Source organism: Mycteria americana, chromosome 6 (genome assembly GCF_035582795.1).
Source record: "Mycteria americana isolate JAX WOST 10 ecotype Jacksonville Zoo and Gardens chromosome 6, USCA_MyAme_1.0, whole genome shotgun sequence".
In the NCBI taxonomy this organism is placed as follows: domain Eukaryota; kingdom Metazoa; phylum Chordata; class Aves; order Ciconiiformes; family Ciconiidae; genus Mycteria; species Mycteria americana.
The window spans coordinates 67,253,810-67,269,611 of NC_134370.1; the positions used below are offsets into that span (position 1 = coordinate 67,253,810).

At 41.8% G+C, this 15,802-nt stretch overlaps 1 protein-coding gene across 2 annotated transcripts in view; it reads left to right on the plus strand.

The window, feature by feature from the left end:
- Positions 1–15,802, plus strand: part of LRRK1 (leucine rich repeat kinase 1) — an 85,917-nt gene that overhangs the window by 17,441 nt on the left and 52,674 nt on the right. For both annotated transcript variants that reach the window (XM_075506325.1, XM_075506326.1), the window contains exons 3-6: positions 6,390–6,553; positions 7,434–7,605; positions 9,969–10,148; positions 10,764–10,912. In XM_075506325.1, coding sequence (XP_075362440.1) covers positions 6,390–6,553; positions 7,434–7,605; positions 9,969–10,148; positions 10,764–10,912 — 665 coding nt within the window. The remainder of the gene's footprint in view (positions 1–6,389; positions 6,554–7,433; positions 7,606–9,968; positions 10,149–10,763; positions 10,913–15,802) is intronic.

Below are 15,802 nucleotides of genomic sequence, written 5' to 3' on the forward strand. Positions count from 1 at the left end.
CATCTCACTCGTTGTGAAGAGATGCTAATCAGGGTCAGAGGGACATGGCCCAGTTCTGGCGTGGTCTCTCCAGTGGGGATGCTGAATTTCCCAGATAAACTGTCCTGTTATCTCTCAGTTGGATTTACCATAACTTTCTATCCTTGCCTTCTCACAGGGGGGTTTATAAGTGCTTCTGACCATTTTTGAATCCTGCTGGGGGCATTTTACAGCAGGCTTGGTTGGGCCGTATGTATTTTGCCTAAATCTGAGAACAAGGTGAAATAGATCATAGGGTTCTTGCTGCAGGACCCTCCTTTGCATGGCCCTGGGCCAGGTCCTGGCTACGGGGCCACTTGGACCGAACGCATGTGGACAGGCAGAGGAACAACTTCCCTCCTGGGAACAGACCTTGGTCCGTGACTGTATCTTCTAAGAAATGAATGATTGAAATAAATGAACGAAACCTTTTAACTTTTTCAAACTGCAAATGAAACCCTGTTTTGAAGTGTCAGCTAATTAGAGAAGGAACACAAAAGGTATCTTTGTTTCATAAGGCATTTTTACTGACTTGGGCTGATTTTAAAAATTGTATTTTTTTTTTAATTAAACAACCCAGGGTTTTGGTTTTTCTTCCTGGTTTGGCATGGGAATTATTTTTCAGTATCTCAAAGATTTGCAGAGGACTGAAAAATTCTTCTTACCCATCTAAGTTGAAAGCGCAATGTAGGACAGATCCATCATCCTTTGAAATCACTGGAGGCTCCCTGTTGGCTGTTGTTCAGTTTATTAGTTTTTCAAAGCAACAGAAGATACATGAGTCTGTTACAGAGACTCAGAAATAACATGGCTTTCCGTTAATTTTGCAAACCAGCCTGCCAAAGCTTCTGTAGAGTAGCATTGAAAAATGTTCAGCGACGCTTGTGAGTTTTTAAGAATTTGGGAGGGTTGGCTTTAAATATTCAGCACATCTTAAACCTCATCTCTGTCCCATTTTTTATTTGCTCTGTGGCAGCGCTCAGGAGTCAAAATGGCAAAAGATTAAGCTGGTAAAGGTTAGCTCTAGCCATCTGGTGCTGTTGAGGAATTAATGTCTGAGCTCAGCCCGGAGAGGCGGCCTCCCTACCCACCCCCATCACCAGATCCTCTCTGAACCAGAGGCTTGGATTTCGCTGTAATGGGACATGGAGATGAAAATAACTCTCAAGGCTAAAATGTAGTAGTTAATTCAGACAAAGAAGCAGCCAGCAAGCTAAAAGACATTATATCCAGTGGACACTGTAAGAGCTGCTTGTGCTGAAGCAGAGGTGGGTGGCTAACAGTCCAAGGAATTAATAGCTTAATTGAGCATCACTGAATGGGATGCTGTGTTAAAGTCATCATCCTGATTTGCTCCTGTCTCTGGAAATACCTGCACACATTATGACAAGGTCAGTAGCAGTTTTAAAGTTCTATTATTATTGTAATTCTGTTTTGGAGTAAGTTAGCTTCCCGCCCTATTTTATCCTCTGTTAAGCATCTCATTTATATCTTTCTCTGCTAAATAGAAATATCCTCGTTAGTTGCCACAGAACTCCTACCTTATCAAAGGGACTAAGGTAGCACTTAAAACTCTGTGAGGTAATGTGTCAGAAACAGGAATGCAGTGATTTGGGATATAAGATGATAATAATCTATATAGTGTGCTGTTTTGTTATGCAGCCATTTGCTGATTCACAGCATTGACCTGCAAACCCTCACCTTTTTACTGAAAATGCTGTACTATCAATTTAGAAATTTTAGATTTTTTTCACCTGCTCTAATTACAAGGCCTGAGACTGGATATAACTACATATATCTCTGAAATTCTCATGGTACCCTTTATTATTAATAAGACCTGTTTTTGTTTTGTTTCTCTGAGCTGAGATAGCAGTCTGTTGCACTTTAAAATTGATACTGCTGTAACCTTTGAATGGCAATAAAATAACACTGCTTTTTTATTGATAACTGCTGTTTCCATTGGAATATTTTTTAAAAGAAAATTAGTCTTGCCCTTAGCTTTTGTAAAGGGCTGTTGCTGCAAAGCCAAGCTTAAAGGCTACTTCCAAAGTATAAAACGTTGAAATCAAGAGTGGGAAATATTTCCAAAGTTAGTTGCTTTGATACAAGCTGTTAAGTGGTGTGAAGAATAGATGAAAGATGCATTTTCAACATTGGCAAATGCCTCCCATTTCCCCCTTACAAACAGCACTTGGTTTGCTTACAGTCATTAGAAAGCCAGCAAAGAAAAGAAGCCGTGGGTCTACGGAGAAGTTAAATAAAGATGATGCGGAGATGATCTGAATGATAGGGAGTAAACCCCATGACCTTATTTTCATTGACTTTTAAATGTGTTAGAGAAATGAACCCACACCGTGCCATCTCAGTTCAAATAGGCTTCATTTATCTGCTTTCCTGCTGAAAGCTCAGAAGAGGGGTGCTGATTTAGGGCAGTGGTTTTAGAGGAACCTGTGCCAACACAGGAACTCTCTCCCAGATCTGTGTGCAATAAAGCAAAAACTAAAGGAAATCAGAACGGGTGTGTAAGAGCTTCTGGAGTTTCTAGTAGCTTTTTATTACAGGAATATCCAAGAAGTACTGATAGAATATCATAACTTGCTATGCTGTATTGCCTATAGCAATATGCATTGTCAAATAGTAATGTAGACCCTATTGTGCAAAGTGCAGAAGCCAGTTCCTAAATCCGTGCAATCTAAGAATTAAAGGCACTTTGTTACATCCAGGCTTAAATGCTCAGCATGCTGCATGATCAAGTCCAAAAACAGAGGTTCAATATTATTCAACTTCAGTATTGCTCTTATATCTTGTTGTTCAAGGATATATGCAAGTGAGGTGACCCTATTATGAAATGCACAAAGTGCTCAGGTGAAGAGCATGAGATTTGTAGGGTTAAAACCATAGGCAGAATTTCTTTGGATTTTGCCCCAGATTTTTGCTAAAAATGGCTGATGCATGTATTTGCAAAACTTTATTCCCAGCCTACGTGAATGCCAGTACTGATGATAGTTCAGTCATGCATCTTGTAGAAATAAAACAGTCTTTAGTCAGTAGAATGTAATTTTCCTCGGTTTTTTTTTCCTACTGGTGAGTATAAATTAAGCTTATAAAACATGCTGCTTGTTTTCTGTTTGTATTTCACAAGTCAATATATCATTTACCAAGTCACCAGGAAGTCCTCTGTGAATTGGGTAGTTTGGTTGGTGAGATGCTTAGCTTTGCAATGGATGGCTTCTGTGTTTTTGGGGAATTTAGGAATGAATGGCCCACCTTCTCTCCTTTAACCTTTGAAAGCTCAAGTTAACTTTGACAGAATCATGTGAGTACAGCTGTTGGTTGAGGGCAAGCTTTTTAATCACTCTGTATCTCACCAGTTTTGCTCTTTTCAGGCTTGTAAATTAGTTCAATTGCAAGGTCTTTTTTTGCTGAAGACCTTTGGCAGCTTTTTTCCTCAGGTCTTAGGCCAATTTACTCTGCAGAATGCAATCATAGAAAGAAGTTTTGATGACAGTTACATAAGAAACTTGAATGAGGAGCAGCATTATCTTTCTGCCAAGAATATTTAAATATAAATATATTGGTTTCAAACAGTAGAGTTGCCCAGATTTCTTACATTCAATGAAGCTTTTATTGACTTCCACTTGATGGATGTTCAGATGTTCAAAACTAGGCAGTTTTGATCAATACAATACAAGGTTAGATCAATACAAATTTGCCTAAGACAAGACTAAAATTGAGTTTAAGGACTAAAATTAATATCCCGAAGACTCTGATTAAACTGCCAGCTAACTCTGGGAGCATGTAAACTCTGTGAAACCAGCCGTTTGTGACCTTCCTGTTCTTGGAGTGCCCAGCAGTCTACACCTAACACATGAGTAGACTGCGATGGTTGATGGCCAGCCCATGTGCTCCAAACAGTGGTGATGGTAGCAATGGTTGTAACTAAGCCATTACACTACAAAAGACTTAAGAAATTTTGAGGGGGCCGAAAATGGAAGAGGAAGCATGACACATTTAACCAAGTAGTTTTGTGAAGTAGTCATTCGGTAAAACACAGAAGCTGTCTTGGGATTAGGGTCTAGTTTGGGGAGTTCCTCCTTCCCTCAGTGACAACACTGTGGTCCTTCTTGTGCTCCCTGGCCAACTGATTTGGTAGTCCTCACTGCACGGTGGGGCAGTTCCAGTAGGAGAGATGGAAAATGCTCCTGTAAGGAGAGCTCTGGTGTGCAGGATACATGAGAGGTTGGCTGGAGACCTCTCTAATAGATGAGGAAGTTACACCAGCATCTCCCAGATCCTGAACGAATCTATGACCATGAGATACTCGTACCTTCATCTTCCCTGGCCATGATTTAAAAGGAAAGAAGGATGGCCCTGCTCAATTTTTTGGCAGAAAGGATGTGCCTTTACATGTGGAATTGGCTGCAGATGTGGGTCTTGAGTGATAGTCCCCAAAATCAGGATTGAGGCTGGAAGGAAGTAAAATTTGTCCCTCCTTTCAGCATTTTTTTAGGAACCAGATTAAAGTTGCTGTGCTCTGTCAGCCCCGATGTACAGGGCTTCCTGCTCAGCTTTCCAGCTGTTTCGTATCTCTGATGTGAGGCATTTTTTCCTCCAAGGGGAATTCCAGTGCTTCTCTCTAGGTTCAGGATTTCATCACAGGGCGCTGAGTGCGGGGAGGCTGCATGTTCCAGTGACTACAGTGTTTGCTTGGATCCATACTTCTTGATTTTACTTAGTCCAGTTCCGAGTTGTTTAGACTGGAGAACTATTTTGCTTTCAAGTTCTCTCTTCTGTCACCCTTGAAACAGTTACTTGCCTAAGAATCATTTGCATTTGCTACCTTGGTGTCCATTAAAAAGAGAATTAAATCATATGCAATATTCTTAGAGATCCCTTACAGGTGTGTGTTCTGCTCAAAAAGAGTTGACCAGATGCTGGATGAATTTCTTTCCCCACGTACCCCTAAAACTACAGAATTATGAAGGCACTGCAACTATTAACATGAACTCTGAGATGCTGTTTATTATGCTGTAATTTAACACCACATTCATCTGCCTTGATTTCTGCTGCTTGTCCTTCACACGTTCTGCATCATCTGAGAAAGGTTATTGATGTGGGGGCATTTTTAATGGCATGAATCCCTGGAGCCGTCTCCGATGTCTGAGTGATTTGAGCTTCATTTAAATAATTGATGAGAAGTGTTAGTCAGAATCTATTGGTGATTCAGACTGCATTATTCAAAGATACTTACTGACAGTTATAGATTGGTCCAAATTTACTTATTTTTCCAGGCTGCATTGAACTAAGCCCTGCATGACATATGTGTCTATTTAAAAAAAAAAAAAAAATCCTTGTTAACATACGTGAAAATCTGTGGGTTTAAGGGCTTTATTTAAGTAGTTGCAAATAAGCAGTAACAATTAATAATGTTTTAGCAGGAAAAAGTGAGTATGAAATGGTCTCTTTTCAAGTGAAAAGTGCTTCTTTTCTCTGTCTTGCATGTTGTTCAGAAGTGGACCTGAACATCTTACTCGCAATTCAGTGACTTTCCTGCAAATTTCCCTGTCCTGGTAGTTGGGGGTGTGTGTGTGAGACTTCATGATTGCCCCTTTCTTAGCCACCCACCACAAGCATCTTCTCTAATGGTTTTCAGCTTTTAATCTTTGACATGTAAAAACTCTTCTGGCTTCTAACGGCATTTAAAAAAAAAAAGTCTCGCCTAGGAGACTCTCCAGGATTGATCAGGATGGCACTGGGCGTCTTGCATAATCTCCTTTTACTCTGTTTTCCCAGAGTAAAAATACTCCCAATTTCTTTTCTTTCATGTTCATTGAGGTGTGTAAAGCTCTGGTTGAAAGTGTTGGAGAAGTATAGTGGGGTTTTATGAGACTGTTGTCAGGAGGTGAATGAAGAGTGACTGAAGCAAGGCTAATAATACCAGAATAGCTTTGCAGGTCCTGCAGACTCCTTGCTCCTTCAGAAGTACTGCAGGTGCCAATCTCATGTAAGCCCTTCTCTTCCCTGGTTCCTGCAGCAGGAGATCGAGTGTGGCAGGCTGCTGCAGAGCATGTCTGTGTGTGCTGAGCTTTCACACCGTCCTTTGGAAACCACCTCTGGGAGCAACTGGGGAACTCACTGTCCATTTTAGTTTCATGTTCCTATTGGAAAGTACTTTAACATATTATCACTTTCTTTTGTCAGGCAACTGAGTGTTGAGTTTTTTCCCTCTTTTTTAATTCTGTGCAGTAAATATTCCACTGAAAATAATTCACCCCCTTTTTTTTTGTTGCCAGGATGCATTGACATTGCAGCTGTGCATGAGTAATGAACAGGTACTTCTTCCTGACCTCTCTTTTCTATTTTTACTGCAGGAACTGTGGACATGGGTGGCAAACAGTCCACAGTCGGCGAAGTCTCCATAATTCAGACACCTGTGACAGAAAGCATTCAGGATGCTTACAAAGCTGGAGACACCAGTAAGGCCCAAGAGTTGATTAAGTTGTCATGTGAGGAGACTGCATTGCAAGTGGAAAAGGTAGGGTTAGGTTACTACTCTTTCTCAAATTTTATTGGGAAAGAAACCCAAATGCCACGCTGCTTGCTTCTGTCATTTCTCATGCAGAAAATCCATTCAGTTATATATGTTATGCTGGTGTTGCAGGGTCCCAGACATGGCTGGTTGTGTGGGGCACTTCAGGAACATATGCTCAGGGACAGTATTTGCCCTTGAAAGCACTGATCAAAAAGACGAGACAGACCACAGGAACAGCGTATGTAGGAACAGGAGGCTGTGCAAGGAGGGGTGCTGGTGCTGTGGTCACTAAAACAGGGAAATAGATTTTTCCCCGTAAAAAGGAAGCAGTTTATAGATGTAGCAAAAAAATGTATTCCCCCAGCAGTACAAAGATGGTTAATGGTCCCATGGAAGATTTTGCTGCTTGTGTTTGGAACTATGTCCCCTATGCCAGCTTCTGCACTGCTCTGCCTTCAGGGCCCTCATCTTGAGCCTGCTCTTTGCACAGAGCTTATCTTAGTGTTTTGGGAGAGTACTTGCATGCCAAGTCCAGGCATATTGGCCATCTCCAAAAGTGGAAGTGCTACACCTTGTAGCAGAGCTGTGCAAATACTTCTGTTGGTCTATGAAAAATGGTTTTACACTTAGCATTCTGTGCCTTGGGCACTTTTGCGGTAAAACCATACAAAAAACTATAAAGCAAACCCCAACAAATTAATATAAGTAATATATCGACAGCAATGATTATAATGGCTACTAGTGTTTATGACATTCTCAGTTAACCACAGTGACAGTGGGTATGCATTTGCCTGGGCACAAATAAATACGTGGCTGTAGAAGTGCTCTCTTTCTCTGCCCGATGCCTTTACAGAGAGTTTATTTTGCTTATTTTCTTTACCAGTGTCAGCTTTTAGGTATTGCAGCAGCATATGGAGATCTGCAGGCAGTGAGGTATTTACTGAAGGAAGCATTAGTGGTGTTACCAACAGAACCTAATGATGACAATGCTGCTGTGGTGGCTGCATATTTTGGACATAAGGATGTTGTGAAAGAGCTGCTGGATTCCTTGCATGGTAAGCCTATTGGGTTGCCTCTGCCTTTCCTCAAGCTTTTCAGTAGCTGTGTGCTATAGCTTTAAGCAGGCATTTATTTATTTTTTTCATGTCCCTTGAAAGGGGAGGGACATAGTCATGGGAAAGTGCATGGAGGGATCTAATCTCTGCTGTGTTTGAAGAAACTTTCCCCATGGGGGGAAAAACACATGCATAAAAATATTCCGTGTTTGCAAATTGGAAGTGGAGGAAGATGCCATTTAGACAATTCATTCCCATCAGCCCTCACAGCTGGGTAACGTCTCAGAGCCCACAGAGAAATTAGGGGATTTTCAGGAAACAGCATCATCCAACTCCGCTGATCCAGCAAACACAGTGGTGCTGGGAGCGAGAGTGCAGCATGACTGTCTGGTGAGTAATAGTTTGGGTGCACAGCTGGCAACATGCTCTATGCTCTCTTGTTGGCATTTTGTTTTGACTTTCAGGGGAATTCCTTATTTAGAATCATCATTATATTTTAGTTACATTTTATTTTAAAAATGATTTTATAGCAGAACAGAGACTTTTTTAGACCTAGACACAATTCTTAAGGCAGCTGTGGGGGCAGGGGGGAGAGCAGTACTCTGAGTGAGGACCTGGAACTGTGTTTGGGTCCCCTGTTGCTCCCTTAGTGTGCTGCAGGCATGGCAGCTGCTTCTCACCAGGACCCTCTATGGATTCAGGGTCCAGCGGTCCTGCACAGCAGCCAGGGCGAATTGCTGTCTTGACCTCACACACTGCAGTAACCGCAACAGCTAAGCTAGGCCTCTGCAATATTTGACCTGAATATAGCTCTGGCTCCTCACTGGAGCTATATAGTTGCCAGTGACCTCAGTGAGAACAGGAATAACCTGTTGGGAAACATACTTATTTGATGTTCTTAAACTGTTAGGGCACTAATAAGCAAAAGAAATGTTCCAGTTTGGGGGATGCAATTAAACGTAATATTTCCTTCAGCCAGAAAGGAGGCTGACAACGCTGGTTTTGTAACCTAGTAGTAAAAATTAAATTATATTAATATAAATCTCTCAGTAATGAAAAGTGATTTAAGTAGTTTCTGGAAACTTAGCTCAGTTTAGAACTAACCAAATTCCCTTAAACCCTTGCTTCGGGGGGTCAGGGGAGGTGCTCTATACAAACAGCAGCTTTCAGAAGTTTTTATGCAGGACTTTCCATTTGTTTCCCTGGGAAGTTACATAGAAACCAGTCACAGAGCTTAGGAATAAATTGCATGAATTTGCAATTTGGCTAATGCACTGCAGTGATTCTCTCTGGCTCGGTGTGAACTTCTTGTGGCTTACAGCTGAAGTGGAGCCTTTTTTTAGCAGCATGAGGGTGAGTGATATAGTCAAGTTGTTAAGAATGCAAAGAGGGACGTAATTTCCACATGGAGAAGCTGCAAAAAAAAAAGTTGAGATGTAAACTTGGGCTTGTGGACGTTTCTGTAGGCATTTCAAAGGGGATGTGAACTTGTGAATGGAGGTGATACTGTGAATCAGGGAAGATTTGAAGACTGCTTACTGTTAGCAGAAATAATCCTGTCATGGGCATTTAGTTACGTGTCCAGAATTGTGCACACCTAGAGGAAAGCAGTGTTCTACAGGCAAAACATTAATTCAGTAAAAAAAGCATTTTGGGGATGACTAAAACATTAGCAAATTCATGCAGAAATCAGAACATGGTATTTTAGTTTTTAGCCTTAAATGACATTTGTCTAACTTTACTAAGAATTGATAGTAAAGAATTCACCCAAAGTATTTCAAGGGGAAATTAAATTTTTTTGTGGAAGACTTTAGGTTCCAGTGAAAACAAACTAAACCAATTATTTTGTGTTGTCTGAAACATTTATTTTTGTATTATTCATCCACTAGCATGAAAAGTCAGCTGTTTTTCCCCATTCTTTGTATCCTCTCTCATGAACTTGGAAGAAGTGGCCTATTTTGGATGTTTGGATCTAATGTCTGTTGGATCAGGCCTGTTGTCTCTGGATGCAAAGACAGTCCCTTGCCATCTCTGCTTGGGATTAGGTGTTTGATTTTTCTGCTGGTAGCCTAGCAGGCATCCTCAGAACCTCCCACTGTTGCTAGCTTATGCATGCTTAGATCAGGGACAGTCAAAAGAGTCCGCCCATTAGCTGGGTAGGTAATGAAGAACAGTTAAACAAAGCTGAAAAGTTTGTGCCTGAACAGCTGAGGGCTCTTCTGTAATACGCTCTTGCAGTGCAGCCTGCTGCTTTGTCCTCAGGGGCTTCACCCTATACTCTGCATAGCCATTATTTGTGGATGACTCTTGCGCGTCACAGCCCAGTGGCATCAACTAAGTCAAACGCTCTATCTTTTCGGTAGGTCCTAGTACTTGCCAGCAACTCCTGAATTGGATGCTGGCCATAGCCTGCCAGCAGGGACATTTGGACATAGTAAAACTCCTAATTCGTGCATACAGTGCTGACCCAGAGAGCTGTGCAGTCAGGAAGAATGAGTTTCCAGTTCTTATACGGTTGCCCCTGTACGCTGCTATAAAGGCAGGTATGTATTTGCATGCTTCAAAACTTTGCCTCTTTTCTGCAATGTATTTTAAATAATGAGCTGAGTTGTTCCCATCTACGAAGGTATCACTGTGGACTGGCTTGCCTGGAATTGTTCTGGATTTCCAGTAGGATAAATTAAAATAAAATTGGCTCTGAATCTTTTGACTTAGCCAAATTTAAGTCAGGGCCTTCCTAAGTTAGATTACTGTAAATGCTGAGAGGCTGAACTTTCCTCTTTAAACTCCTAGGGAAAAGACCCTTCAAAAATAGAAACCTTGCAAGTAAAAGCATTATTGTTATGGACACTCTGGCACACATGCTTGATTTAGGCTGAATAATTTACACTTCAAAGCACAGCTGTGTGTATAGTTTAATAAGACAGGGGAAAAAAGAAGGAGCCTGGGCCAGTGGTTTTGCATAGTGTCTTTGCTGTCTCAGTTTGACCAAACTAAATCCTATCACTGGAGGAAACAGTCTTTATACAGTTCAGTTCCCTTTTTGCACACCCCATGGTTTTTTTCAGAAGTGGTTATTTCCCAGGATTTCTGTTCAGCTCCTGGTTGGTTCATTTACAAGAGAAGAAGAAAGCAGACAATCTGTCTTTTCTCTAAAGGGAATGAAGATGTAGCCGTGTTTTTATTACGGAATGGAGCTTTCTTTTGTTCCTACATCCTGATGGACAGTCCTGAATCCAGTAAACACCTTCTGAGGAAGTATTTCATTGAGACAAGCCCACTACCAGGTAGTGCTCCAGCAAAAACAGTAAGTAGCCATTTATCTGTCTGAAGAGACATTCTTTTAAAGGAGCATCATGTCAATAATTTATATTTGTCTTTGTGTACCATGTGGCTGGTGATTCTTCTTCTCAGCTAAGAGCCTTGTGGTTTGCTACCCATTTAGAGAACAAGCTGTGGAAGTGGCTTTCATGCCAGTGCTGAATTGCAAGGTGTAAAATAAGAGGCATCATTGTGCAAGACGCTGTGTGCGGCAGCTTCTGCTTGGCAATTTTAACGTCGGCGTGTGAACCAGACATATGCTGTAGAAAGGAAACATTGACTTTGTTCTCAAAGTCTTCCAGAGAAATAAGCACAACCACAGGCTTCCTCTGTGACCCCGGGATAAGCACTTCATTTAGGTTTCTGTTGTGCATTCTGATTGCAAGGTAGTGCCACAAGCTCTGTGCTGTCCCAGAGTGTTAGGATGTTGCAGAGCTGAGCGTGTAAACCTTTCTCTTCCCCTGCGTCTGATAGCTCAGATACAGCACATACAAATAGGCTCATGTGGCTTTTTGTTAACATGGAGCATGAGTAGAGCAAGCTTACACCTGCTCAAAATATCTTCCCTACTTCAGATCCTCATTAGTAAAAGATGGCTGGTAGCCTTTACTGTCACTTGCTCAGAACAGATCTGGCTTTCTGGAGCAGCATGGAGAGTGAGCAGTATGGAGAGTACCGTGTGTGATCAGATCAGATTAGTAGAGCTGTGCTTCTCCCACAGAAATGGTTCTTGATGGGACACAGGGGCCAACAAAAAGCAATTGAAGCCTTTTTAGGTTGGCAAGACCTCTGTTCACTACTTAGCCACTTACAACCTTTTGACAATTTTGGTAATGCATTTGCATCTCTGTTTCTTCCACTGTAAAATGGGGAGATTTAAACTCCTCACATCTCACAGCTGTTGGAAGGCTTAATACATGATGGTGATGCTTTGAGATCTACAAAGCATCAGAGATGAGTGGCGTTGTTTTCATGCAGGGTATTATTACATTTCATGAGTATTGCATATCTTTGTATAACTAGGCTATATTCTTCATTCTCTTAATCTCTGTTATCCAAGTCTCCTTTACTCAGAACTGAAAAATGTCTCACAACACGCACTGTTACTGCTTTATAGGGAAACACCTAGTATTTCGTATTATTTCTACTGTTACCCAGCAATTTAGTTATCAGGCATTTTTCATTTTTCCCCTCAGTGTGTAGATTAACCGACACTGAATAGGAGCATCAGAGCCCTGAGCTTTCAGTAGTTACAGTTTTCATCAGGTCATAAAAATTGCGCAGTGAAAAATTGTGAGGGAAATGTTTTGATCAAGGCTCTGTCTGCATGAATCCCATTGCCAGTTAAGTATCTGTTTGCTCAGCTCGTAACATTTCGGGGTGCTGATTCTGCTTTGGTGTTAAGTAAAAATAAGCAGAGAGGTTCTCATAGTGTTACGAACTTCTCCATTCTCTGTTTTTCTGCCAAAACCCTGTCTCTCTGGATTCCGGACGATACTGTGAATGCTAAGGACTGCAGTCCACGTATGTGAGCTTGACTTCATTAGGTTCAATCAGCAGATTTAGAGCCCTCCCTGTGCAATTCTTAGTTTTGTTGACAGGTAAGCAAAAGGAAGCTAAATCCTAGATGTTTCTGGATAAGAGTTGATAAAACGATATGCCTTTTAGAAGAAAAAAACCAACTAACTGGATAATTCAGCTTGAGTAAACTTTGGAATAAATGTTTGAATCACAGGGAAGAGTCTGTTTTCCATGTGAACTTGCTGGCAATATTTAACTTAGCTGCTGTAAAAATGAGTCAGCTTTGCTGTTGTCACACCCTGAGCGAAGAAGAGAGCAGTTTTGAAGCATCAGCTAATTGCCAGAAGGGCCTGGTTTAAAAAAAAGAAAAAGAAAAAAACAAAAATCAGACCCAGAAACTGAACCTGGATTCTTCTAGTAGCTGTTTATTTTTAATATGTTTGCTTATTTAATGCTTTCTCTTTGAATTCATTTTGGCAGACTGGGCCAAATTCAGAAAGATTTGTCCTAGTTTGCCTGCAGAGCTCCGGTCTCTGGGAAGTGATAGTCACACACCCTGATAATTTTTTAAAACACGGCTTCATGGCAGCTGCAAACAAGCTGCCTCAGCGCTTTCTTCATATCTCGTGAAGTTCACGAATGTAAGTCTCCTTGCGTAGGTGCTGTGATGCATTTTGCACTGGGGAGAGGCAAAAAAAGATTGTGCGGAGACTGCGATGTGTATGGCAGCCAGCTGGATGTCAAAAAGTCTCTCCTCTTGGACAGGGCAGACCAAGCACCGATCATTTCAGAATAAGCCCAGAACTTCAAAAGGGTTTGTCCCATCTGTGCTCTCTCTGAGTGAAAACACTGCACAGTTGACCTCCATTTGATTTCACAGTAGTGAATGCTACCAGCTATGCATAAAATCTGCTTGGAGAGCTCGTTTAGCTGCCACACCTTCCAGGCAGCCATCGCACTGTGCATAGTGCTGCCCTTTCTGAGACCAGGGGAGTTACATCTCATGGTTCTGATATCTGTTTCTCCTTTTTTTTTTTTCTGGCATAAATTTATCCCCACAGCAAACCCACTATCTTGCTAAAGAGAGGAAGTGCTCCATTTTTACAGGAACAGGTAACAAATGCCAAAACCACCCCTGCAGTAAAGTGGCTGGGCACAGATTCCAGACTTCGATACGTGTAATCAGCATGGAGGTACATGTAACTTTCCAGTGTGTGCAGTATGAGATATATTTTTTTTTCCCCATTACAGACCAGAAAAGAGCTTAAACTGCTGCACTGTTCCTCGAAAATGTTTTGCCAAGAATCTTATACACAAACATACAAATGTATGTGTATGTGTGTGATCCTCCTCTGATTTCTTCATCCACTGACTGGCTAATCTCAGTTACATCACCATTGGTAAAGAAATCTGCAGCAGTTCCACTCAAGATTCACAGCAGCATTATTGATGGAGGAATTAGATCACCATCCTCAGAATATCCCGTCTACGGCAAGAGTGAGGTTCTGTTGGGGCATGTCACGTCATTTAGGAGAAATGCACAACAGCCTTTTTTAATCACCTTACCAAACAGTCTCAAATCTAAGTAAATATTTTTCGTATTTATAGTTCATTGTTTGCCCAAGAGCAGTGGGGTTTCTTGCTTCTGCAGAATTTCCAGTCCCTTGCCTTCCTCAGTGCATCCCCTGACATGACTGCAGTAGAAGATTTCCATTTAGTTTTCAGGACTCATATTGAGAAATTCTTTCCTTGGCAGGAGAGGGGAGTCTAGAGAGGTTTTCCTTGCCCTTCTGAAGAGCAGTAAGCCGCCCAGAGTCAGGCTGTGCCCAGGAGCTAACAGCCTCTGAACACCATCCCTCTCCTGTTTGAGCACAGAACTCACCAGCTGCTGCCAAATGGAGAAGGGTTGAGCTGATGGGCTCTGCAAGTTCAGCATCACAGAATTTGGCATCAAAGAAACGGGCTTTTCTGGGAAGATAGCGGAGATCATTAAGTATGAGCTGGGGAGGAAATCCCCTCTCTTCGTGGCATTGCTGTCAGGCTTTCTTTCACTTAATTACGTTTTCACTGCGGAGTGCTGAGCCAAGTAAATCCCTAAGGTAACTCCACTGACATCAGGTTAGTAGCACCAAGGTGAATTTGATCCACTGTCCCTAAGTCAAATGAAGGGGCTTGGCTGATCCTCCAGTTTGCAGTACTTGTGTAGAAGACACACTGTCAGTCCTTGGCTCTGGATGGGGAGAAGGACTAAGTGCAAGGCACTTACTGCTGAGATTCAAAAAGCTGCCTAGGAGATGAGGATACCTACCCTGCAGCATTCATAGCAGGTGTTGGATTTCACAATCTTGTCTGTGGTTTTAGAAGTCACTATCTGAATTCTGCAGGTATCTTTCTATCACATTAAATACTCTGAGGCCATGGCTCTGCATTTTTGAGGTAAATGATACACAGCAATCTAAATGCAAAATAGAGATGAGTATCAGTGTGAAATGAGATGCGGCAGAGACGCATGGTCCTGCTTGCACCTGCTAAAAGCAGGCTGTAGATCTTATTATTACTGCATTGGTCAGTGTACTGAAGGACAAGTACTTTTTTGTACTGAAATAAGAGCCTGGGCCCACTGTGAAGAGCATCATCTTGAAACAGAGCAGGAACTAAGGGAGGGGATAAGCACCATCAGTTCTTTTTTCTGGGTTTGGTTGTTTGGTTTTTTTATTGCAGCTTTGTTGGGCGCAGTTTAATTAAGCAGGAAGAGAAAAGAGGGAGTTGGAGTCAGTTGTGCATTTTTACTCCTGGCTCCCCTGGGAGAAGAGGAGATGTTACTGTCCCATTATATGGGCTGGCAAACAGAGTCTGGGTAGCCTGAGACAGTGACTGGTGTCACACAAGAAATCTGGGGCTCTGGAGTCTGAATTCAGGATCTGAACCACAAGCACCTGCTTTCTCCTGTGAGGAGGAAACCAAAAGAGCAAGCCAGCTCTCCAGGCCTTCGTTCCCACCACTGCCAGAATTTCAAAGCCCTATATGGTTATATGCATCCTCTATGTAACTGAATGGCCTGTGGATAGCCTTTTGCATGGAATATTTGCCCAGATTCTTGGCTGTAAGTCTCAATTTTCTTGCTTCTGTTTGTTTATGTAAAATATGTGAATAGTTCATGGGGTTCAATACTCTGGTCATGGATGCTTATCTTAGGAGAGGTGCTACAGAGCATCCCACTTTAGATCAGATGCTAAAAGATGTTAAAAAAAAAGCCAGGAAAATTTTCCTTCCTTGTTTTCTTTTTGGGCCATGGTGCAGATCCTATGCATCCACAGCCTTTGTGGCAATACCGTTGCCAAAGGAAAAAGTGCCA